The sequence below is a fragment of the Aspergillus udagawae genome (genome assembly GCF_001078395.1).
Source record: "Aspergillus udagawae IFM 46973 DNA, scaffold_3, whole genome shotgun sequence".
Taxonomy (NCBI): domain Eukaryota; kingdom Fungi; phylum Ascomycota; class Eurotiomycetes; order Eurotiales; family Aspergillaceae; genus Aspergillus; species Aspergillus udagawae.
Genome location: NW_025091266.1, coordinates 3,547,023 through 3,572,041, shown reverse-complemented (window position 1 = coordinate 3,572,041; position 25,019 = coordinate 3,547,023). Strand labels below are relative to the sequence as shown.

At 48.0% G+C, this 25,019-nt stretch overlaps 7 protein-coding genes across 7 annotated transcripts; 3 read left to right on the top strand and 4 right to left on the bottom strand.

Moving 5' to 3' along the window:
* Nucleotides 1–2,530: 2,530 nt before the first annotated feature.
* Nucleotides 2,531–4,127, top strand: Aud_005086 (uncharacterized protein; the record flags this gene model as incomplete). Its single annotated transcript, XM_043290020.1, has 2 exons — nucleotides 2,531–3,033; nucleotides 3,092–4,127. 2 exons carry the CDS (start codon nucleotides 2,531–2,533, stop codon nucleotides 4,125–4,127), a joined length of 1,539 nt encoding a protein of 512 aa, XP_043145955.1.
* A 1,922-nt stretch (nucleotides 4,128–6,049) lies between these two features.
* Nucleotides 6,050–7,126, bottom strand: Aud_005085 (zinc-binding alcohol dehydrogenase family protein; the record flags this gene model as incomplete). Its single annotated transcript, XM_043290019.1, has 1 exon — nucleotides 6,050–7,126. The coding sequence occupies one exon, from the start codon at nucleotides 7,124–7,126 to the stop codon at nucleotides 6,050–6,052; it is 1,077 nt and encodes a 358-aa protein (XP_043145954.1).
* Nucleotides 7,127–7,866: 740 nt separating this feature from the next.
* On the bottom strand, nucleotides 7,867–8,843 carry Aud_005084 (SDR family oxidoreductase; the record flags this gene model as incomplete). Its single annotated transcript, XM_043290018.1, has 3 exons — nucleotides 7,867–7,935; nucleotides 7,990–8,522; nucleotides 8,585–8,843. 3 exons carry the CDS (start codon nucleotides 8,841–8,843, stop codon nucleotides 7,867–7,869), a joined length of 861 nt encoding a protein of 286 aa, XP_043145953.1.
* A 3,197-nt stretch (nucleotides 8,844–12,040) lies between these two features.
* Aud_005083 (uncharacterized protein) lies at nucleotides 12,041–12,521 on the top strand (the record flags this gene model as incomplete). Its single annotated transcript, XM_043290017.1, has 2 exons — nucleotides 12,041–12,263; nucleotides 12,319–12,521. The coding sequence occupies 2 exons, from the start codon at nucleotides 12,041–12,043 to the stop codon at nucleotides 12,519–12,521; spliced, it is 426 nt and encodes a 141-aa protein (XP_043145952.1).
* Nucleotides 12,522–17,647: 5,126 nt separating this feature from the next.
* On the bottom strand, nucleotides 17,648–19,111 carry Aud_005082 (Zn(II)2Cys6 transcription factor; the record flags this gene model as incomplete). The annotated part of the gene is made up of 2 exons (XM_043290016.1): nucleotides 17,648–18,445; nucleotides 18,521–19,111. 2 exons carry the CDS (start codon nucleotides 19,109–19,111, stop codon nucleotides 17,648–17,650), a joined length of 1,389 nt encoding a protein of 462 aa, XP_043145951.1.
* Nucleotides 19,112–20,046: 935 nt separating this feature from the next.
* Nucleotides 20,047–21,567, bottom strand: Aud_005081 (aldehyde dehydrogenase family protein; the record flags this gene model as incomplete). The annotated part of the gene is made up of 3 exons (XM_043290015.1): nucleotides 20,047–20,640; nucleotides 20,747–21,526; nucleotides 21,562–21,567. The coding sequence occupies 3 exons, from the start codon at nucleotides 21,565–21,567 to the stop codon at nucleotides 20,047–20,049; spliced, it is 1,380 nt and encodes a 459-aa protein (XP_043145950.1).
* Nucleotides 21,568–22,976: 1,409 nt separating this feature from the next.
* On the top strand, nucleotides 22,977–24,673 carry Aud_005080 (putative acetylornithine aminotransferase; the record flags this gene model as incomplete). Its single annotated transcript, XM_043290014.1, has 5 exons — nucleotides 22,977–23,123; nucleotides 23,190–23,298; nucleotides 23,390–23,653; nucleotides 23,758–23,911; nucleotides 23,998–24,673. The coding sequence occupies 5 exons, from the start codon at nucleotides 22,977–22,979 to the stop codon at nucleotides 24,671–24,673; spliced, it is 1,350 nt and encodes a 449-aa protein (XP_043145949.1).
* Nucleotides 24,674–25,019: the final 346 nt, after the last annotated feature.

Below are 25,019 nucleotides of genomic sequence, written 5' to 3'. Positions count from 1 at the left end.
TTGTTGATGACTTTCTGCTGTTATTACATACATGGACTAGTTGTATTTTTTACGATGGTTGATATTTGATGGAAGACATGCACTTCAGCACAAAATATCTCGAGGACGAGAATTTGACTCTGAAAACAATGCGTTTATCGAATAAGCTTCATTAAACCAGTCTCTGAAGAAGTTGGGATTTGTGTTACATGAGGAATATAAATTATTCCCAACGAAGTTCATCGACGTCCGGGATAAACTGCATGTCTGATGTAGAACGCTTATCGATGACCTGAAGATTCCAAGCCATCGATTGAAAGAAAGATATACATCAATGATTGTCGAACATCAAGTATCCTGGTATGTTCTTCCAAATGTGGCATATAGCTAAGATTTGTTCTACCATTATAGATGTCGGTTAAGGATGGTTCAGAACACATGTGCGTTTGCAGTGTTGAAGAATCAAAGTAAAGAAGTCTAGGACTACAGTTGCACCACTGCGCGGAACACCGCAGTTTACGCCGTCAGACGTAACCAACTTTGGCATAACAGGCCGCGGAGATATGACCAACCAAGGCTAGGAGCCACAGTATTGTGGGACTAAATGCTCCTCCAATTCAATATGGAAAATCAAATATAGTCTCAACTCTAATTCAAGTGTATAGACCAGAGAGGAAGAAAAGAGCAATATATATAGAATGCCTATAGTATTGCAGCAATGACTAGCCGAAATAGGCTGAGTTTGAGCTTGGCCCAAAAGTAATAGTTATCTTCATTCTTAGTCCTTTGCGCATTGTATGATCATATCATCATGATTGACGCTTTAAACTTCATATATATACAAAACATTACTAAACAATACTATGACAGTGATGTGTAGGTTACCTAAGCCAAGATGCACTGCTACAGGTCCCCACATCACCCTTACATATCAGCATCTTTTGACAACAGAAGGGCCTGATCTTTAGTAGCTTCCCTTGAATCTAGCAACAATGCTGAAATGGTACCATACGTAACTGTTGTCTGTCTGTGGTGACTACCTGAGCATTAGATCTGCATAAATGTGACAGCAGGACCTGCTGTGCATCATCACATGTAATTTATGATCGGCGCCCACATGCAGTTGATGCAGCAATACTAAATCCATCTCAGATTGTGTTACGCGTTTGCAAGGATGGAAAGGCATCAGACCAATCATGGAGCAAGTAGAAGGCAAAGGATGGAGTCCAGATAGGCAGCGATCTACGCAACGGGCAAAAAAGAGAAGCGATTGACTTTAGATGCATCGACTCGATCCAATAATATAGAGGTTTTGAGCAAGATTCATCCTGACGAATTCCACATATGGCCATCAAGTCTCCCTCGCAGGAGAACGTGTCATGTGCAGGGTTGTCCATGAAGAGTATCATCTATAGAAGCTAACCTGTGATTAGTTGTACCTTATGCATGGCCGTGTCAAGCTGTCTGATAGGTTAATGTAAGAAGTGATTGAAGAGCAGAAGCTCAAAATTCTCATATTCTATTTAAATATCACCAGGACTAAACTCCTGTTCAAACGTGTAGAATGTAACAGAATCGTCTGCCAGACCGGGCCGACGTCAGGCCTCCAGAAAGCAATGTCATCTGTAGATCACTGAAACCAGGAGGCACATTCTAGCGCTTACTCTGCAGGCATAACATCATCCAAACCCCTAATCAAGGAGTATCCCTCCATTTCTGTATTCGTGATCTACAAAGGAAGATCCCTCACACATAAATGACATGTTTACTAGGTAAGGAGTCAAGATAAGATATAAAAGCCATGATTTTCTACCAGTAGAGACTGCCACAAATTCTCTCCTGTCTGGTCTCTTACCACTTCGAAATGATGTGCTGGATAGTCTACTTCCTGCCATTCTCAGTTTGGCCTGGATGTGCCATCCCCACTTTTGGGTGGCCAAGGTTCTTCAACCCAGATCTCCAACAGGGAATCAAGGTGACATCCATTTTTTATTTCCCGGGCCTGGACTTGGCGAGACTTCATCCCGACCCGAAACGGGTCCGGTCTTCACCGAAATCAAGGCAGTTTTCCGGGCTAGGGACCGAATCCACACCACAGCGGCTGCGGCGTGGCCCGTGTGGCTTCTTTTCCCGATTGCTCCAGTTGAGGTATACAAAATTCAGGTTGGCCAATCAGGTTGGAGCCTTAGGCACATGAAAATATGTTTGGCACGGGGTTCAGGAAAACTCGTAGAATTTCATCATCCAAGTCATCGCATCCTAGATTAGTTTGCAGATCGACGTTTCAGGGGGAAGATCACTGTCGATCATATGGGAGGAAGGGAAGATGGGAAACCGTGCCGAATCATCCAAAATAGGCAGGCAGTAAGGAGAATATATCAACAGAAACCGGCATCCCAAGTGGCTGTGCTCTGTCCCAACTCATAACCAAGCACTTCGCCCTCATCCAATCGTCTCACTGTCACCTTTGGTAAACAGAGAAGACGAAAAATTATCAGTTCTTTTTGTCCCCCTCACCGTGTCATTAGCGAACGAGCACAAGTTGACATCCATGTCTGTGGATAAATGCCCAAAGGCATCAATTGAGCCACCTGCTCCTCCAAGGCAGGGGCAGGGGCCGCCGTATCGTAATCTCTCCAAGAAGCAGAAATGGAATATTGTCATCTTTGTCTCCCTAGCGGGCTCCTTATCGCCCCTGTCATCGAACATCTATTTTCCCGCTGTTGACACCATATCCACTGATCTGGGTGTGAATGCATCCCTTGTTGCGTTGACAATCACCATCTACATGGTTGTACAGGGGATTGCTCCCTCAATCTTCAGCACGCTCTCAGACACCTGCGGCCGCCGCCTCACATTCACCATATGCCTCACTATTTACACGGCTGCCAACCTGGCTCTCGCTTTTACGTCCAGCTATCCAATGCTCATGGTCTTGCGAGGCCTACAGGCCGCAGGCTCTGCAGCTACGATTAGCATCAGCACTGGTGTCATCGCTGACATTACATCGTCAAAGGAACGTGGTGGCTTCATGGGGGCGAACGCCGGGATGCGGTAGGTGCAGCGGATACCACATGGCCCTAAAAGTAGTTCATATCACTGACGCCAGTAGTATGACGGGCCAGGCATTTGGACCCGTTATAGGGGGTGCTCTGAACAGTGTGTGGGGTTTCAGAAGCATTTTCTGGCTGCTGTTTGCCTTGAGCGTGGTCATCCTCAGTGCCATCCTTATCTTTCTGCCGGAGACTCATCGCGGCATAACGGGCAACGGCAGCATCCCTCTTTCGGGGTTTGGCGAACCCTTTATCTATAAGCTCAAACCACCAATGGTGTCGAAGGTGAGCCCTGAAAGCAGTCGGCCCTCGAGTCCTCGTCCACCGATGCCCGTGAAAAGGAAGAAAGCCTGCAGTCCATTAGCCTACATTTTTGAAAAGGACATTGCAGCCCTTCTGGTCTGGGGCGCAGTGGCCTACACCGCATGGAGCATGGTGACATCCTCGACCACGACGATGCTGTTGCACGGCTTTCCCTATCTTAATGAGTGGCAGCTTGGCCTATGTTTCCTGCCCAATGGCTTTGGCTGCATCTGCGGCTCGCTCAGCTCAGGCTGGCTACTGGACCAGAGCTTCAGATGGGCCCAGGAGCGGTACAGACGAGAGCACAACATTCCCTCCGAAGAAAGAATCGTCAGCAGCCGCGACTTCCCTCTCGTACGAGCCCGTCTACGTTACATGCCTCTTTTCAGCATCGCACTCGTCATCTCGCTAGTGCTGTACGGGCCCAGCTTCGAGTTCAACGACTTGCGGCGGCAGTACGGTCCGAACCTAGCGGCGCCGCTTATCCTCCAGTTCTTGATAGCATTCTCAGCAATGGCCCTCTTCAACATCAACTCGACGTTGCTGATCGACTGCTTACCTGAGCGCCCTGCCAGCGCGACAGCGCTCAACAATCTGTGCCGTTGTCTGCTGGGCGCGGCGGGTGTCAGTGTTATCCAGCCAATAATAGATGCTGTAAGGGTGATGAAAGCTTTCTTCATTGTCACTGGCGTAATGCTTCTTTTCCAACCGCTCATTTGGGTTGAATGGAAAATGGGTGAACGGTGGAGGCAAGAGCGAGAGGAGAAGCTGGCTGCTTGTGATGAACCTTGAAGTGAATCACAGCTTCTAACATACATATCGTCTCCAAACTCATGTGCAACGAAATCTATTAAGGAACGAATTTAACCGATAGAGCCTTAGGTGCAAAAAGTTCAGAATAGAGATGCTGTTAATGTTCACTGCATTAGATGGAGCTGCGCAGAATATGGGACGACTGTCTTTCCCTTGTACAGTGGCCACTGGGACATACAGATAATGTCTTCTTCAAATTCTGTTTGGTGCACCTTATTCACTGCTCGGCACTTGATTGCCTAAGACGTTGTCCTCTGTATTGAAGGTTCACAAACACCGTCCACGCGGTGATAGGAGCTGAAGGGGAGGAATAATTGAAGGAGGGTAATAATACTGAATTATTGGAGCAGCTGAGTTCTCTGCTTTTTGCCGTTGTGCTTGCACCAGTAAATTGAGGGCATGACCTGAGGTAGTCCACGAAAATGAGGTGCGATTTCCCAGTCCTTCAACAGGGAGAGTCTTCTGGGCAAGAGAAAGAGGAACTAGAAGTATGAACACTTATTTACCATTGCACACAGTCGCAAGGATATATTTCTCTAATATATATGTGCTGTGAGCCTGTGCAACGCCAGCGCAACCCATTAAGTATTAATCGCGGCCAGAATACGCTCACAACTAGAAATAGTTTAATGTATTTTTATGAAGGCCCTACCTAGAGCAGACAAGAATCGCACATAACCAGGACCAGAGAATGCTTTCCCTATGGATAAGGCAAATATGTTGCCATATAAGTCTTGTTCTAATCTAAACTATAAAAACATAGGAAGTTCCTCAAAAACAGAACTGAATTGTGGGGCTCATCTGCACAGAGCAAGTAGATTAGGTTGAGCAACAGAAAGCCGACATACAGCTAGGCTTAAGCCCCAAAGAAGAAAAGTACATATTCCAGTCAGGGAAGGGCCCATTACCATCAATACTTCTATTTTGCACTAGGTTCAGACTTCATACTGAATAACCTGTCTTGGGCCCAACAGTACGGGCAGAAGATATGTCTGTGATCACTAATCATATATTTGAGCCGACTCGTGACTCTAAACCCGAAACTAGTGCAAGATGACGGAGCAATAAACCCCCCGGTTGCATATGAGAGAAATTTCGAGCGCATTTCTATTCGCTTAATTATAGTAACATGCTCAGGAGGTAAAAGGAACGACGTCGATGGCCGACAATAGGCCGCTCCACCGTTTAGGCCGCCTAATGTCTCATCTACGGTTGTTTGTGCTACGTCGGCGTTCCTGATATATACGAGAGAGGCCGATGCTGAAGTACTGTATAGGTAGAATAGACAGAGAGATTGTACTTAACTCACTTTCTGATATGATGGAACGCTCTCCACCGTGATTAAAGCGGTGGCACACACCCTTTGGAAGCATTTACCGTACATACCAAAGGAAAGGGAAATCAGCCGGAGTCGGTTCATGGCTTGAATCGGAAAAGAGCATGGGTTTAGTACATTTCAGCTCTTCAACCGATTGCCCTGGTCATCAGTTCCTGAACTTTTTCGTCCTGTGCTCCCATGTCTGGATGCGCTTCCTGATTGTCTTATCGTAGCTATGTAGTCACTTGCAGCGAGTGAAGCGCCTCTATATATTAAGCCTTTTCCTTCTTGATGATCGCTATTAACTGAGTCGGTATAAAGCATTGGAAAGCAGCTATTGTAGCCACAAGGTATAGGCAGAACACCCCTTTTATTATGAAACATATTGCCAATAGAATTGACAAAGTATCAGACAGCCCAGTATCTCTTATCGTATCGTCGTCTACAGATCCGCCATTACATACTTCGTAGCGGATCATCTCATAAATCTTCAAGAAAAGAGCAGCGACGAATGAACACTCAAACAGGACCGGTATATACATGTTGTTAATCATTAAGGCAGGAGACAGAAAGAGCGGCATTCTCATTCAAGTTCCACGACAAGCTTGGTGCCCCGACCCTCTCCCTTTCGAAGCGTGTTCAGGCCCTCGAAGATCTCCTTGAATCCACCTTGCATTGTTGTGATGGGTGGTGGTTTCACAACATCATGGCACAATTTTGGTAGACCAGCATAAAACTGACGAAGAGCCTGACGATCAGACGGGACAACCGGAAACGAAGGGCCTAGTGGCGCCAATATGCTGAACTGCCGACCGAACACAGTGTAGACCATGAGAAACTTATACTCGATGTCTGGTTTATTCGGCTTTCCTTGGTCAAGTAACGTTACCACTTTGCCGGTCTTCAGAACATTGGCGCAAAAGGTGGTGGAACCACCCTCTGAGTAACAGTCCAGGGCTCTTGTAATATTTGGATAGGCTTTAGTGATTTCACCAGCAGTTGTTTGAGACCGGTAGTCATAAACAGCATCTGCACCATATCGCTTCACAAGATCAAAAGAACGTGGCGATGCCGTTACAACAACCTTTAAACCTGCCCTCTTGGCTAGCTGGATCGCGAAGAGACCAACATTCGAACCGCCTGAATAGATGAGAATTGGCGATTGATCAGTTTGGAGGTCGTGCCCCTTCTCGATATCTGCCCAGGGGATGTCAAGATATGCGAGTGCAAGCATCGCCGTAGCTGCTGGGACTCCGTAGGTAGCGGCTTCAGCGTAGCTCATTGTCTCTGGTATTTTCCAAGCGAGATCTCCGTCGACTTTGAGGTACTCAGCAAATGAGCCAACGTCAGGGTACAGCCCACCATGAACAAAGCCGGCTATCCTGTCTCCCACTTTCCAGCGTTGTCCAGAATTCTTCCCAACCTTGGTCACATGGCCGGCATAGTCACAGCCAGCAACACTATTCCGCGGTGACATGAAATCGATATCCTTGAAGTCTATTGGATTTAATGCGACAGCGCATACTTTAACCAGGACCTCGTCTTCTGTGATTTCTGGCATTGGGATATCTTTGACATGTGCGCCCTCCCCAAGTGGTCTACCAAGACCAAAGCTGAGTAGCCGCTTAGGCAGAGACCGGTTTGTGACTATCGCTTTCATCGTTATTGGAGAAGTATAGATGAACGATGGTGCGTGGATAAGAATGGATTAGGCTTCGTAAAGATGAGAGAGTATTAGGGGAGATGACAAGTTATCCTGAATGGTAAATTCTTCGAATTAAGTGAATTTGTATACAGCACACCAACATCTAAGTATGACGGTTATATTGCTCATGGGGCAAGGTTATCTTCATTCCAACACCGGATGGACAAGAGGCCGACGGGGTAAGAGAAAACCGACTTCAGTATACTAGCCAGATTGGGTTACTAGTGGCGACGGGAAAGGAGGACCGCACCCTCGAAGAGTGGTGGAGAAAATGCGGGATGATCAATAATCATCTTATCGAAACCATGATAGCATCGGGCCAACGCCCAGACCCCACCGTTCCGCATGGATCAAGAATACCTCAGCCTGGGTTCAGGTCTTCTACTAATATTCTGGCTGTGGGTTTGTCTCCTCTGGTGATCTAAGTTTATGTTTAGTAGTGTGGATGAGGAACATGATGATTATGTGTATTAGGGGTGATTTCAAGGTCGTTTAGGGTTATTACAATCTTTTTAAGGTGTAGGGCTACAGGCACAGCGAAGAATATGGCCCCTGTATTGCGCGCAACCAAATATTAAGTAGACTTTGTAAAAAATAAACTAAAAAAAAAGAAAGACGAGACCCGCTGCTTTCGCGACAAGTAAGCATACATGGGGTGGTTAGTTCATATTGTTCCCCTTTCGGCGATCCTGTTCCTACTTTTCTGCGGTGCGGATCTTGTTCGTTATAGTTGGCATATTAAGGACCGGAGGTAGTAACAAGTCCTGCGTCAAGTCAACAAAGTAGCACCTTTGCTTGAGGATAAGGGATGATCTTACCCAAATGGTTGACCAACCGAAAGTAGATGCCAACCAGGTCAGAAGAGCTCCTCCTCCAATCCAGAGATGCTTTTTAGGGCTAGACCTTGTTACCTTGTTGACAACGGCCTCAGCATAGGAATTGACATCCATAGCTTGTTTCTCCAGCTCGACTCCGGCCAATTGCGGCTCAATCACGTCCTTAGCAGGATAGTACAGGGAACCCTCGGGTAGGACTGGGGTATTTGGAAGGTTATCCAAAAACTTCGTCCTAATTGCACCGGTATTGACGAGGATGGCTCTAACTCCCCAAGGGGAGAGCTCAATGCGCATCTGGTCGGTGATGAGAGCAACCGCGGCTTTACTTGCATTGTAGTATCCTTGCCATGGGAGTGGCATTTTGCCAAGCACGGACCCGATGTTAATAATTGTCCCTTTTGATGCAATAAGAAGAGGTGCAAATGCTTGAGTTACCGTAACGACACCGAAGACATTCACATCAAACATCTTCTTCGCTACAGACACATCCGAGTCCAACAGGGGAATACTGTATCCTGTCAAATAGTCAGCTTTGACACAAGTAAAATAATTGAATGCTCGAGATCTTGACACTTACCTAAACCCGAGTTATTAACCAGGAAATCCAAAGTTCCACCAGTTGCCGTCTTGACAGCCTCCACCGCTTGCCTGATGGACTCTTCATCGGCAACGTCTAATTGTATGATGTCAAGCCCGATGTCCTTGAGATGTTGGACTTTAGCGAGATTGCGAGCACTCGCAAAAACTCGCATGCCCTTTTTGTGGAAGGTTTTAGCTAGAGCATCGCCTATTCCGCCTTCGCTGCAACCTGTGATGAAGACCGTCTTCTGAGCCATAGTGTAGTTGATGTGGTAGATAGCGTCTGGAAGCCAGAAAAAGTATTATCACTCTTTAGCCCAACAATCGTATAATATTACTTCCAAGTGAGCAGTTTATATACAACTGCTTAAAGGGTGGGCGGTCGAACCTAGAATCCACTCAAGGCTCCTCGCCACAGTCTTCGGGATGTTGATAGATAATTAGTAATGCACTACATTTCATATTAAGATAACCTTCTTAAAGGTTTAAAGTTTACCCAGCCTGGTACCAAATCAGCGCCAGACCCAAACATTACATCTACATGATTTGTGGCACGGGATGATTACAAAACATTCCGTGTTAACTAATCCGAAAGACCAAATTCCGCTTTGCAACATAACAACAAATAATATCTCAGCAGCAGATCTATGAACAGTAGTGCCAAGCACAGTGAAACAGTCCACCAGGTAGCAAATATTTCTCTTCTTTCCCCCTGGTGTCTGTCCGCTGGACTCGAATCTTTCAGCAAGGCCCAACATTAGTAAGTGTTGCTCTGCTTGTGTGCCGACTGTTCAAGTCACACTAGTCTTATGAGGAAACAACGACTGCTGCTTATTTCCGCTTTAGAAAAGGACTTCTCACCAAGATCAATGGCGAACGCGTCTTGGAACTGAGCTGCGTCCAATATTTTGATCCTGCTATAGATTGTAACATGTCCGGTGCAACGACAGATCAAGGGTGCTAGGAAAGAGGCTGGAAAGATCTCATTACTGTATACTGCAGTGATCTATCACAAACATTCCACATAGCCAAGTCAGCAGAATCAGTCAAAACCATCCCCTTGCGATGGGTGTGTAAGGTACTTTTTCCCTCCATGAAGACCATCAGTCACTCCGGTAATCACATTTTCATAATAATAATGCCCGTTCATTGGGATACCCAGCGTCTTTCCAACGCCGCCTTTTCTCGTAGGCCCGACAGTATCGCTTGTGCTGCTTCCACTGTCCACTCTCTCGCCGACCAGCCATTTTTCGTCTATTGTTCCTAGGAACAAATCAATCTCCGGATTTTCCTCTGACCTCCACAAAAGCGAACTCCCACACTTTGAGCAGAATCCCCTCAGGCACTTCTCCGACGAACGGTATTCTGTGTAAGTCGGCGACGCAGAGATTGCGGGACTTATCTGCTCTGGTGAGAGGGAAAGAAATTGAGGAAGTAGACTAGCAGTCCACTTGCGGCACATTGTGCATTGACAGGAAGCCGACTGTTTGAAAAGAATTTCTGTTAGCAGATAAGACCCAGATTTCAGGACGATGCAGTACCTTTGGCGGCCACTTATGTACTCCATCGAAGTGGACAGTGTACCGGATACTTGCACACAGGCAGCCACCGGTTATCTCAGAAGGATGTCCCGACTCACTTGTCATCTTGGTAGGGCTGTTTTCAACCCAATACGAGAGAGGGACTCAAGGATCGGACAGTAGGAGATGCCTTGGTCTTAAGTCTCAGAGTGTGTAGAAGACAGCTCGTATTAAATCAAGGCGGGGCCAGAAATGACGCAGGGAAATGACGCAGCTGCCTAGGTGGGCTCAGAAGGTGTACAGCAATAGGTTGAGTTTCCCGAACACGAGCTATTAGGCACATCACCAGTGAGGGGCACCCCACCTGCTTATATTGACTACGTTGAATTCATACGCTGGCTGGTTACAAGTTGGGTGGTGACTCCCAGCAAATTCTAGTTTTGATCTTTTGATCTTTTGATCTTGATTATTCTTGGTTCCAGAGATGTAAATCACAGGTTGTGATGTTATGCCACGGACAAGTAGGTTCCAACAATGGCTCAAACGGTAATGTAGCTGTTATAAGCCCTCGTAAGTTCCCATCCGCTCAGCCGTCCCCAAGCCACACGCCATTTGCCCACAACGGTTGCGGGCATCGGAATTACACCTATTCCGGCGGTGGAGGTGTTTCCACAACACACCTGGACGCTACACATGTCACGTGCGGGACCGGATATTCAAAGCAAGATCCTCAGGGCCCTCTTGGCGCTCTCTTAATCTCCCCATCTTGAGGAATCCAATATGCCCGTGAGAGAAAGGCTCACTGAGGAAGGCTCCTTGGGTCCCCTTGATTTCATGACATGTTAGAGACTACTAGGTAATTATAAATGGGATACCAGCGAATCTGTCGAGCTCCTTGAGCGGGTTAGCCAACCTGACCGTGGCATGGAGCCAGAGTGTGTCTCCATGGCTAGTTCTTTGTTTGCCAAGGTCGCCGAGGGTAAGAATGAGGAGTACAGCAATGAATCGGAACGGTCATCATTCCGAGAAGGTGAGTGAGAATAACCATGATCTTGATTCAGCCATTGCATGTATGTAATGAACTGACAAGTCCACAGTTAGGGCTGTCGTCCCCGCGACCGATGACCCACCATACCTGTCAATACTGTGCGCATGTGGGTACTGGGCATTGTGTTTACTATCCTGGGCTCCGGCATTAACCAGTTCTTCTCCTTATACCCTATCTGTAAGACTGTAGAATCATTTAAGGCGCTTAATAGGTAGCTAGGGAATTTTTTTCATGAGGCGTAGCGCCTCAGCTACCATGTGATAGGGTCTGATATGGCTCCTTTCTAGAAAATACATTTAGTCTTATTATACTTCAACTTCAGTGAACCGCTAAAGAGACATTGATAGGTCATTAAGGTTCGCATTTTTCGCGCGCGCTTCAATGGAGGGTTCTATGGTCAGTCACTAGGTTTTATAGTTAATAGTTGTAGTACGTGGTAAAGCATGCACATGTTGGAAGGGCCAAGACGGGCTGACAGCAACAAGTGGAGGACCCCACACGGCCACATCTTACATATATATCTTGGCGGGTTAAGCTACTACTTTGGCCTAAGATCAGTTTAAAAATGCCGGCAGGGCTCAAGCATCTTACCACGGTGGAACCTGAATATGTCAGGCTAGACTATGGAAGGTGAATACATCGCCTAGTCCATTAGTAATAATTTTGAATGCCGAAGGGCGCATGGAATTCTCTGTGGGACTACCATCAGTACGCAGTGCGTGGTTTGTCATTTGTCATTATATGCAAGAAACCTGCCCCTCCGCAAGAACTGCTGACAAAAGGCGACTGGCATTTTACTACCCATAAGAGATCCGCTCGAGACTTTTATGAGGAGGCCGAGCCCCAAGTAATGGCCATCTTGTACTCTTGATACCAATTGGTTTTGATGATCTTATTGCCTATCTTTGCCGACATGTCATTCATCCCTACGACACTGTACTATGCCTCAGCAGCTATTAATGCTGTCTCGATCCCAGGTCATATACTCTTTGGGATCAGGGAGGTCGACCCTGCTATTGCTTCCATCCCCCCTAACGAGAAGCATGCCCTCGGAAAAGCGACAGCAACAACCGCCTGGGATATGGTGAATGCTCTGCTGGCCGCTTCAGGTAAGCTTGATGTTGCTCCCTGAACGAAGATGAATTTCCGCTAACATTGTATCAGCACTGCTCAACATTCAATGGTCGCGCGTCGGAGTTCGAACTTTGGAAGAGAAAGCCATTATCTGGATCACCGTCTTGGCAGGCACTCTGACCGGCTGGAGATATTTCAAGGTCCGGTCTTACGCTGGACTTGGTTGCTTGTGGGTTGCACCTTGGCTCACTGCTGGAGCCATGATGTATCAGAGGCTGGGTTTGGCATGTTGAGGTTTTGACGTGCTCTTGGACAAACTATGTGTATTTTGACCTGGTGGTCTTTCAGGACATTTGCCTATCCCTTGTTAAATATTTCACAAAAGCCCAGTGCTTCAATATTTGTAAGGGTACCAACCTGGATTTGAGGATTAGTTTTTGACGTGCAATAACCCTATAGAGGACTAGACTACGACAAAGCATTACGGTCAATCGTCCACGACCTCTTTTCTTGGCGGATATAATTACCAAGGACAGTTAAGCGGGTTCTTGGCAGGGGTCCCTGCGCGTGGAACATCCATATGCCGCCACACACTCCACCAGAGCCTTCTGGTTGATAATACGATCCGCCGAACGAGCGCTCAATAACACTGTGCGGAGTGATTTGATAGACTGACTAATGGTCGAGGCGAAAGATTGAGAGGCGCGCGTAAAAGCGCAAGAAATCAGTATGAGGTTCCATAAGTGAACAGTCTTGTTGGACCGTGGACGGGGCTTGCCCTTGCGCCACGGACGCCATGGCCCATGACTTGGGAGAACTCTCCTCCCTGATGCAAAAGTCGTAATGATCCGGCGAACTGAGCGCCTGTTTGTAAGTCCTCCCACCTAGTCAGTTCGAATTCGCCATCCACAAGAATAGATTACGTATACACATTTTTGTGAAGAAACATTATCTTAGATGGTACCTGATGTGGAAGCTTACATTGTGAGAATCAATAGGTGATTTTATTGGATGAGTGGCCCTCAATTGCTTGTAGTATCACTATCGAGGCCCTTACCTTTGGATGATACTTATTCCCAACCCTCCTGTAGTAGCAGGATTATTTGCGGAGAATAATCTGGTGATCTTCCACTAGAAGTGCCAACAATTCGACTGTGTGCAGGTGGCTGCCAACCGCCTCTTTCCAACCTTCCATCCGTCACGACTAAAGTTTGCAGCCGAAGAATGGTCGGGATTGACTTGGTCCAACCGCCGAGACTAACTACGCATTGGTGTGCTTTCCACGTTTCAGTTAAGATAGATCAAAATATTCGATTCAACCTTTTCCAATACTCTCTCCCACCCGCCAGTTAATTTGCTCAGCGCATACAGCCACCAAGGCCACAAATGGCGAGTGAAGGCATTGTTCCTCGAGCAAAACCAGTGCCAATTTGAACTCAAGCAACAAAATTAGCAGACATTTGCTCCAATATCCCAGTCCGAACCCCCGAATCATACGTCCGACTTGGTCGGACTAATTGATGACCTGGCTTGAGGGCATTCAATTTCTGCATTCACCAGGATCTGCATAAAGCGCTTTTGGCCCCTGACAAACCAGTCGATTGCGGATAGCAACGCGATTCCGCCGATAGCGGCAATGGCATAGTCTACCAAACAACAGAACCGTCCGTCAGTTAAGTTTTTGAAATTCGCTCGAGCAGGGACATCCTCACTCATTGTCGAACCCGTTACTGGACGGGCAGGTGGAAATACGAAGAGCACAGTCGTAAATAAAATATACGCGATTGACACCTATTTCAGGATTAGTCGTGGGTAAAGGGCCAGAGGAAGAAATGAAGGGAAAAGATATAATATACAATATTCACAATCCATCCAATGACAGGGTAGAGGCTCCATGGGCCCACAGGGAGCAATTTGCGGCCCCGTATACAATGAATCAAAATGGGGAGGCAATAGGATATGTCAAAGCATATGACGGTCGCAGAGCTCAGTGCATTGAATGCACTAGATGAGTGATATGATGGGTTAGCCGTTGGACAAAATCCGGTGTCCTTGGACAATGGCTCCAGCAGCAGCAGACTATACCTGGAAGAGCCGAGGAAGATAAAGCCGCAGCAGATTACTGCTGCAGTGTTTAGAGCCAGGGCATTCACAGGCGTTTTGAGCCTGGCATTAAAAATAGTCCAAATGGAAGAGAATGGTAGCCCAGAGTCTCTGTATGCTCAATTAGTACAAGTATAAATTGGAAGAGTTAAGGAAAGTTCATTTTTCAGTAATTTGAGTTTGAGACTTGTCCGTACCTAGCAAGAGCATAGATCATCCGACTAGACGTGGTTGTTATGGCTACCACACCTAGCAAAAGGCACCCAATGGGGAAACTGGAGGATTGCAGAAAGAAACGATCAGCTGTCAGACATAGTGACCTGAAATCGCGGGGGGGAAGACAAACAGAAGCAAGCAAATGGACCCCACTTCGCTGTTCGTTGCTTCAAAAAAGATTTGAAGTAGAGGCCCTGCACCAGAGGTGATAATGGTGTCTATATCACGAGACACGAAGAGAAGAGCGATAATTAAGATCAAGCTGGTGGCGAGGCCAATTGCCACACACGCGACCATAATTAGCGGTCCATCTACGGTTGGCTTGGGAATTTCTGGTCAAAGAATGAACAATGTTAGGTGAGGAAGGCCGTAGCACGGAATACAGAAGGGTCTTACCCTCGATCATGTGCGCAACTGCGTCCTGGTCCCAATTATTTAGTCAGTAATATCAAGTGTCTGTGGGCGCGAATACGCACAACTCCGACAAGGCACAGTCCACCTTGGAGCAGCTGAAAACTGTTGATCAGTCTTCAAGTTCAAAGATAAGGCAAAAGTGTTGGGCGTACCCCCAAAAGCCAAGCCAAGCCATCGGGCCCTGGTTGCCAATAATTAGCTATACTGAAACCAGGGCGGAGACGATCTAACAGAACTTAAGAGAACTTACATCCAGTCTCATTGATGAAAGTAGTGAACACAAATCTGACGGAGCCGTCAGATTGACTCGCAATGTGGAAATAGTAGGACCAAGCGACACAGCTTTGTGCTAGCTGCAACGTACCTCGCAGAATTGTAATTTGGCGACGCGCAAGCCAGGACAGTCACGAAAATGATGGATAAACCACAGAGGGACCAGATCACTAGATATTTATCGCATTAGTCATGCGTGTATAAACCCAGCCGTCGTCTGGACGGAAAAGCCTTACAGGCTGCTCTATTCAGCGCGGATAAAATTCTGTTCCAGAAGGCGTTCACCAAAAGAGCTATCATGTTAAAGCCGACATAGATGAGAAACACATGCCATCTTTGCAAGTTAAATTCCTAGAAAGCAAGGTCAGGAATAGATCTGCACCCTAATCAAGGGGATACTGTAAAGTTCCGAGGACAGGAGAAGAGGGACTGATAGAGGGTGTATTACCGGATGAACTAGGATTACAATGTCAATGACTAGTTGGCTCCCAAAAAGTGACGCCGTCGCGCATAGACAGATCTGTAGATTCCTGATAAGTCTTGATGGCGCAGCCATAACCCCGTGGTATGCCAGGGATCTTACATACCCACGCGGTGACATTCGCCCATGCCGTAATCCATGAGAGCACCCGCCTGTAGTCATCCCAGGAAACTGGCGCTTCAGTCAGCAAGACGTTCATCGAACAGAGTCACTAGCGTCGCGTACCAGCTGTAAAAAGTGACGCGTAAAGTCTGTCAATATCTTTCCAATTGACTTAACTGTAGATCACCTGCAAGGAAATCTTACCAGCTACCCAACGATATTGTCCCGCGGCACTGCCCAAGTCCGAATATCAGCGTCGCCCAGCTAGCTTCTTTGAATCTCCCCCAATACCAAGGAGTGGATTGTTGATGATTATGAAATGGGATGCGGAGAGACGAACGTAGGATATGCGGATAGAAATTCTGCCAGAGAGGCGGCGATACAAAGTGTACAAAAACCCGAGGTCAGGAGACCTGGTTCAGGGATTGCGTCAGTATCCGTAAATCCTTGTAACCAGGGCTAAAAGGCCTCGTACCCCAGATGATGCTTGTGGGACCTCCAGATGTGAGGCTCAAAGGCAAAGCCGAAGCAAAAGCGGTCCATGACTGGCATTTGCAATGGGCATTGATCAGCAGCTGATAATCGTCTCGAGGTAACTGTTCCATGGCCTACTGGCTTACGTTTAAGGTAATGAATGCTAAGCCGAGGAGGGATCTAACGGAGCGAAGGGTGTGTTAGTATGTGTTCTGGTGAAGGCTTTCCGGGAAATATGAGGTCACTCACATTCGAGAGAAGTTCTTTGTTAGCATGTCTGGGCTCTGTGACCCCGTCTCGGATGGGCTGAAGGACGTGGTCATTCTGATAAGTCCAAAAGACAGGGAACGGAATTCAATAATGACAAGAGGATAGTTTAAAAAGCGGACTCTTGATGTTGAAGAAAAAAGCCTGCCGGACTCGGAGCTGAAACCTGCAGGGAGCTCGTTTTATAAACCAAACAAGAGGCGCCACCCCAGAGCATGAGCGTTCTGGGGAAAGAGTGGCTTCAAGAGACCACAAGAAAGTGGCAAACTCTCGTGGTCGATAGACATGTCATTGCTTGAATGCATCATATCAGTAGCGGCAATCTTCAAAAGTCAGCTTTTCCAAAAGTATCACTCGAACAGCCGGTGTCAAATCCCGAAGGATGAAACCTCTCCATTCTCCATTCTCCAATCCAAATTAAACTGTTCTAACCCAGAGGAATTATCTCTCACCAGCCAATCTGCTACAGACCCGCGCTTATCTACCCGTAGCTAGTACATTACTGGGTGGATACAACGGATTTAGTAGTACTAGCCTTCGGTACCCTATCACTGAATCAGCCCCCGCATTCTTATGCCTCATGTAAAATCCGAGGTCTGATCCCTCCCCGCAAATTGAATCCTGAATATGGGGAGCGGCGGTCCAGGTGTCTCATGTTCATGTAGAGTAGGGCACGAGCCAGCGGCTGGCCGACTAGTAGAAGTCAGCATGAGGTTAACGTTTACGCAAGCTTTGACTGCTCTACACTGATGCCGCTCTAGGCTCTACCAAGTTTGTGACTAACTTAGATTGTCCCAATGGGAAATTCAGAGTGCTTGTAGTAGGCTCTAGAAAGGTTCACTGGGCCGCTGTGGTGGTACTTACGACGATCTTCTATCTCAGGCCCTCTCCTGAATCTCTAGCCCACGCTACTGAAAGCAAGCTCACTATTTTCTAGTGGCCCCAATCGATTGTAATATTGCTAAAACCTGACCTACATCCACAGGAACGATAGTCTAATTCCGAACATAAGAAATGAAATGAAAGTCCCTTTGATTCCCCCTAGAAAGAAAAACCGAATGACGCGGCACATCACATGTTGAATCATGACTAACAGAGTAGGAATTGACAGCCCTGTGCCTCCATAGCGCGGGGTATACAATATGGACCCTGTTGCTGCAAATCTCGGCGCGACCAAATTAGCCGAAGTAGTTGCTCGGTCTGCCGATGATTGCCAAATCGGTATTTTTGTACAATGGCACCAAAGTACTGTTGGATAAACGCCTGGTCTGTGCTAGACTTGACACACGGTGCCACAGTCGCAAGTGGCCAGGCTAGAACTGTTGTTGTGCTGGACTCAACCGGAATTATCCGAAGGAGACTAACGAGACTCGCGACCAGTTCATTCATAGCCATATTTTCAGAAGCTCCGGGCTCAGCCTGCAAAAGAAGAACCAAGAGAGCTGTTTGATAGACGCGCGCGACCAAGGCATTTTCCTCGTCGGCATGTTCTGGCAACCAAGACTGGACGTAGTTGTAAAGATCGAGGCGTTCCTGAAGACATTCAACCGAAGGGCCAGCTTCATCAGTGAACTCATCGTACAAACGACGTGACACCATCGTGGCTTTCGATATGGTGCGAAACATCTCCGGGGCACATCCACATAAAACGCCGGTTGCAGGGACGCTGTTGTTCAGTAAGATTCGGAATGCGAAGTCGATATCCTCTTCAATCAGATCCGAAGGCTCGACCAAGCTAGAGGGGAGGAGCGACAGGGTGTAAAGGTAATACTCTGCCAGGAAGCCCAACAACTGAGGATTGTGGCAGTGGGCAAAAGTCCCTGACACTAACTCTCGACATGCCCTGAGATGACGGAAAGCATGACCATCGGAGTCTGCTTTACTGACCTAAAGGGACGAGAGATCAGAAAACACTCGTAAGTACTTTGACTAACAGATCCCAAAGTGCGACATCCTATTTACCTCCAAGGACAACAGTAGAAGCACAGTCGCGACCAGTTCAGTCCCCCGGTCAACTTGGTTATGAACATAGAGCGTGAGCGTATGCTTCAAGCTGCGAATCGCCTGCGCGTAATGTTCCCACGTGGTTGTGGCTAAGGCATCGGAATGCTGCTGTTCATAAATCACTCCGCTGAAGGCAAGCATGGCTTGAAAGACGATGTCACTAGTAGCAGCCATTGGCATCAGGACATGCACGAACGGGTTTCCTTCCCCGTCTTTTATTGACAGCGTTTGTGCTGCTTGGGTGTAGAAAAATGAATAGAGGAAATTTGTCTTCGGGTGGGCGAGTTGAGGATGTATCGCATTTGGCGCCGCAGACAACGCCATGTCCGATCTCATGCTCTTTGGCGCTGATTGATGTCGTACTAGCCGCTGGCTCTTCGTCTTCAACCCTTTGCCACCCGATTTGCGAGGTTTGCTTGCCGGCGGATCGGAGCCCCAGGCACAGAGAAGGACATTACGCGCACAAGCGACGCAGGTTGGCTTTCTCTCATCGCATTTCTTTCGGCGCATCTTGCAGGGGATGCAGCCATTGCTCCGTTGACGAGGCATTGTCCTGCAGATTAGATTAGATTCTGTCAAAGCGTTCACGATCACCTAGCCGTTAGCTAGGTTTGGCCCGATATAAAATAAGGTAAGATGAGATATAGTAATGAGTGCAGTTGTCCCTATCATGGGCGTGGGGAATGGGCATGAGCGGGGATGGTGGGAGGGAGAAGAAAAGTGGAGATGGGGATGGGGTTGGGGTGAGAGTCATACTTCAAACTTTCAATACAGTACATGTCCAGTACCCTCGTATCTGTACCTGTACTCTGGTACTGTATGGAGTAGATGCCCGTCAAATTCGGGTCAAGGTTCCTCCTCCCGTTTACCAAGGAACGGTAAACCCTCCCAATCATTAGTACACTCCCTTCCGGCTTCATGGTCATGGACATCGATGATTCTGGTTGCCGGGGTGGTTCCACCTTTTGTCTACTAAGTCTTACAAACACTTATAATCAAGATAACTCACGATGGCTTAGTTATCCCATCTTCTAACCCTTTGGTGTTTTGGCAATATCAATTCTTGCGGCGTCGTGTGATTCTTGACCAATGGGTAGCGGAGGAGGCTTCCGCCACAATTAGACGGGATCGTCACTTTAGGCTACTTAGAGTTGGTTTGAGGGGGAATTGCGAGAGATTAATCGCTTATAGTCGGCGGGCTGTGAGATGCGTAGAGAAAGTCCTTCGCGACTACAGATGCTGATAGTCAGCAAGTGACAGAGCGGCCATGCACAGTAAGCAGAAGGAGGAACAGCGAGAAGTTTCTGGATTCGAGCATCTAGTGAAAAGAAAGCGAAGAAGGGAAGCAAGAGGCCTATATAGGCCGCAAAAGGAGAAATCCAACAACGGAAACACCTAGTATACGCTGGTCGTGGCAACAACCGCGGAGACATTCACCATAGGGAGGGAAAACTCCAGCAAACCATTACAGCACATAGCAAAGTCTAGGCATTCTTGAAGACCCAAACGGTCTGGGGATTGCAGTAGGCCTTAAGGCCATCCACTCCCCATTCTACACCTTGGCCACTTTCCTTACGACCGCCGAAGGGGACGTGGGGGGCGACTGCGAAATGAGAGTTTATCCAGACCGAGCCGCACTCGAGGCGAGACGCTAGACGCTGGGCCTGATCGAGATCTTGGCTCCAGACAGAACCGCCAAGTCCGGTCGGGCCAGCGTTTGCCCTGGCAATGACCTCCTCCTCCGTCTGCCACTTCATCAGTGGTAGAATGGGAGCAAATGCCTCCTCGGTAACGACACGAGAAGTGTCAGGCGGGTTGTCGATAATGGTCGGATGAATGAAGTAGCCGGCCGACTCTTCCACGATGCCACCGAGCACTGGACGGAGCCCCTCTGCAGAGATAGAGCTGAGCAAGTCCCGAGCTTTGTTGTATTGCATTTTATTCTGGACCGGCCCGAAAAACACATCGCGCTGGACTCCATTGCCGACAAGCAGGGTTTTAACGTAGGCAACTAGCCTATCTCGGAATGCCTCATAGATGCTTTCGTGTACATAGATACGTTTGATCATCATGCATACCTGGCTAGAGTTCAGAAAGCAAAGTGGAGCAATCTGGCCGTACCCAAGCGTCAGCAATTTTCTTCTACTGGAGCAAGAATGTCACTAAAATGCACCAGTAACTTACTTTAGGTATTAGGGCGTCGAGATCCACATCTTTGAATATGATAGCAGGATCGTTGCCTCCTAGCTCGAGGGTACAATGCTTGAAGCTCTCGGCACAAGCTACAGCAACACGTTTTCCCGTCAATGTTGAGCCGGTGAAGCTGACCTTCTGGATTCCCGGGTGCCTCGTCATCCACGGCCCGAGTCGGTCATCCCCATTGAGAGCTTGGAACAGCCCCGGAGGGAAGAAAGGGATTGCCAACTCGGCTAATTTCAGCGCCGTATATGGAGTAAAGGGAGACGGCTTCACAATGATACTGTTTCCAGTGATCAGCGCCGAGACAACCTTTCCAATTGCTAGGAGCACTGGAAAATTCCATGGTACGATCGCGGCTGTCACTCCAATGGGTGTGAATCGCTGGACAATTTGTCGCTCGGATGAATCTTCCAGCACAACCTCAGGTATCTCCAAGCTTGCCAGGCCCTTGATCCATGCCACTGCCATCTCAACTTCGACTGACGCCTGGGAGAGAGGCTTGCCTTGCTCTTTCGTAAGCAGACTGGTGAACCCATCTTTTTCAGCATTCACTGCATCAGCGTACGCGAACAGAGCCTTACGCCGATCTTCAAGCGGGGATCGCGACCATTGTTCAAATGCAACTTGAGCGGCAGTGACAGCATTGTCAAGGTCGGTGGAACTGGCAACCGGAACCGGGGGGTTTTTCTCCTTGTTGGCCGGGTTGATACCATGCTGAGTCACAGTACTAGATACCGTTCCTCCATTGATGACATTGTAGAATTTCTAGAGTAAACACATTAGCTTGGCTTACGTTAAACGTGCATTTTGATGAACACAAGGCTAGAGAATGACGGCTCGAGGGAGCAAGAACGTAAGACGGCATGGAAATTGTAGGCGTAGGCGTACATTGAAATTCAAACAAGCCATGGAAGTACTCCTCATCGTATAAAAATACTTTGTCACCCGCAAGGAGACTGAGGATAAGTTGAGAGGAAATTCCAAAAGCTAAGAAGCGGAGGATCTAAGATCCACGGACTGACAACGGAATTCGGGGAAAGATGGATACTTCCTTGGAACAGAAGGTATTCAATTCCGGCTGTGAAAGACTGAGGAAGAAACATGGATATCTTCAACATGCGGGGATATATACCTCATTATAGAAGACAGACTTCCTGAAACGGCCGGATGAGGTTCCCCCGAACCTATCTGCCTAGTATCATGGGCAATGCCAATCGGCCGAGCATGTATTACTTTAATCCACTTTCGAGTCGCCGGTAGTGCGCCATGTTGATTCGGCACTCGAATTTGCCGACGGACTCCCTTACGAACCTCATCTGCCTTATCCATTGCCGAGCTATATACGCGGCTGCAATGCTGATACATCAGAGGGGCTCCTCTGTATCGAAATCCATGATTATCGCGGGGAAGAGCGGGGAAAGGGCCCGCTAACCGTGATGAGCGAGCCAGTTGCTTTGAGGCAGCTGGACGCGGACGGAATCTGCTGACCTCCAAGTCCTCGGTCCATGGTAAGCCGGGCTGCCAAAAAGAGTGCCGGCTTGTCACAGCCAGCAGGTAGAATAGACGGGGCTATGCCGTTTATTCTGTATGTAGTCCAGAGTACCAGTAGATCAGGATCATCAGGTCGGAAAGTTACCTAACAGGACCAACCGCAGCTTGGAACCCGGCCGCTAGCACTGTGGGTCGAATGCAACATCATCTGGGGGATGCCCGCGCTTATCAGACTTTGCCCCAGCCGCAACTTACTTTCTTATCGCTAAATGAACTACCAAGGTTGTTGTTGTACCAATATTCTGGCACTCTTTGTACCCCACGGTAAGACCAATTACCTATGAGGACTGCCCAGGTGGGTACCCTGTCTCTCTACGTCCAAGAACGCGGAAAGGACAACATCGTTCCGCTCAATGGTAGTGTGTATTACCAGGCGATTCGATTCAATGTTCATTGGAATGATGCATTGAGATGATGGGCTCCTATGCAGTCAGACAATACGACGTACCACTAGAAGGTGAGTGGATTAAGTGGCCGTAGTAGGATACCGACAACACATACATAGCAACGAGTTCCGAGGTTGGGTTATATAAATTCCCTCAGATGCCCGTTCAGGTCTTTCTCTCCTTCTCCCACCAACCGCTATCACCTCCACGTAATTAGCCCGTCACTTCGCGGATTTTCGTGCTACCTATCTATCAGCTAACAGAGTATTGGGAAAATCATGACTCGGGAAAATCAGAGAGATGGTAAGGTCGTGCGACTGTCCTCCAAGACAAACGAGCTCCTGGAAATCGATAGCAAATACTCCGCGGGAGGTATCTTTCCACTTCCTGTCTTCATCAAGAGCGGCAAGGGTTCTATATTGAAGGTCAGTGCTTCACCCTCCTGCCCCTTTCATATTTATAGTATTGGCGAGATGACTGAGAGCTAGTAGGATGTCGATGGCAATGAAATCATCGACTTCATCTGCATGTTGAGCGCCACCAACCTGGGCCAATGTCACCCGAAATTGCTCGAAGCGATGACCACCTCCATGCAGGCCAGTAAGTACCAGCCCCATGGTCCATACGCTCTGCTGTGGAAGTCCAGCAATTGGACTGCATTAGCTTCTAAGCTAACCGCATCAACATTAAGTCACTCTCACCAATATCGCCACCAAAGTGGGCGACTGGGCCGAATTCACGCGGGACATGTGCACACGGTTCGGCTACGACAAGATGGCAGGGATGGTTTCTGGCACAGAGGGCGCCGATGCAGCTGTCAAGTTTGCCCGAAAATGGGGAATCAAAGTAAAGGGCATTCCGCCTCGCGATGTCCTCGTACTTGGGGTTTCGGACAACTATCATGGCGTTGGCTCCGGAATCTGGCCCATCATGAATGACATGGGCCAGTCATCGGGTAAGTATTGCGTGCTTCGCTTCCACTTGTCCTTTTAGTTCTGCTCTTTTAATGTCGAAAGAATGGTTCTGGATCCTGTGCAGCAAAATTAACAGGTATGTCAGATTACGGTATCGTCAACGAGAATCTTCGGAATACCAACCCAAAGACGGGGGAGCTCCTGAAGTACGGATGCCTGAAAGATTTCGAGCAAGTCCTTGCTGATGTTCACGGACGTGTGGCCGCAATAATCATGGAGTGTATCCATGGAAAGAAACCGTAAGTCCGTGCCTTGAAATCCTCCTGGCCGTAGCCGATCCAGACTATCATGGTTCGTCTCAAAAAACTAACATCATGCGGCGCAGCTCCTTTGAGGAAGAGCTCAACTTTGCAATTGGCGTGCGCCAGCTTTGCAAGAAATACAATATACTATTCATTGCCGATGAAGTGCGAATGGGCTCGGGCAAAACTGGAAAGTTCCTTTGTTCCGACTGGATGGGTCCGGAGAACAAGCCCGACATGGTTGTTATGGGAAAATCCATCACCGGCGGGGCTTATCCTGCCTCATACATCTTCGGTCACAACGAGGTAATGGATCTGGTCGGCGGCTATGAGTCCGTAGCAACGTTCGGCATGGCACCGGCCGCTATGTCTGCCACTCGTGCGACGTTGCAGATCATAGACGAGGAGAGACTCGTCGAGCGCGCCAACTGGATCGGGCAGGTCTGGAAGAAGGAAACAGCCGACTGGAACATGCCATGGCTTGACTATACCACAAACCGTGGTGCTGATTTGGGCCTTTACCTGAAACGTACTGGCAACCCGCGACACACCACCCGACGACTCAGCATGCTGTGCCTCCACAAGGGCATTCTCACCTACCCAGACGGAGACCGCGTACGCATGGGTGTGGCTTTGAACATTCCAGAGGCGGATCTTTTTCGAGGTATCACGATCGTGAAAGAGGCTCTCCTTGAACTTGATGATTACGACGAGATCGAGACCGGGCCTCCAATGAAGGGTGTTGTTCCAGATATGTAAGGGCAATGGATGTCGGGCAAATGTTGTAGGCTTGGTGTCCACTTAAGATGGTATATTGCAAAGAATCGTTTGTATGTCTTTTCAATATCTCAAGTAATTCGTCAACTTGAAACAGAATTCACAGAGCGGCTTGGGCGAAAAGGGAGTTCCTTTGGGGAATTCTTTAGCTTCGTTTTATCTGTTGAAATATAAGAGATACTTCTCAAATCGCCATTCGGCTTACGTTACGAATATTCTCACGGCGTGCTTCATGTCACGGCTGTGATAAGACCTGGAGTTAGATCCACGAGAGATGGTCCCCAGTAGCATCGACTCGTCTACAAGATCTCAGCTTCTAGGCGATCTG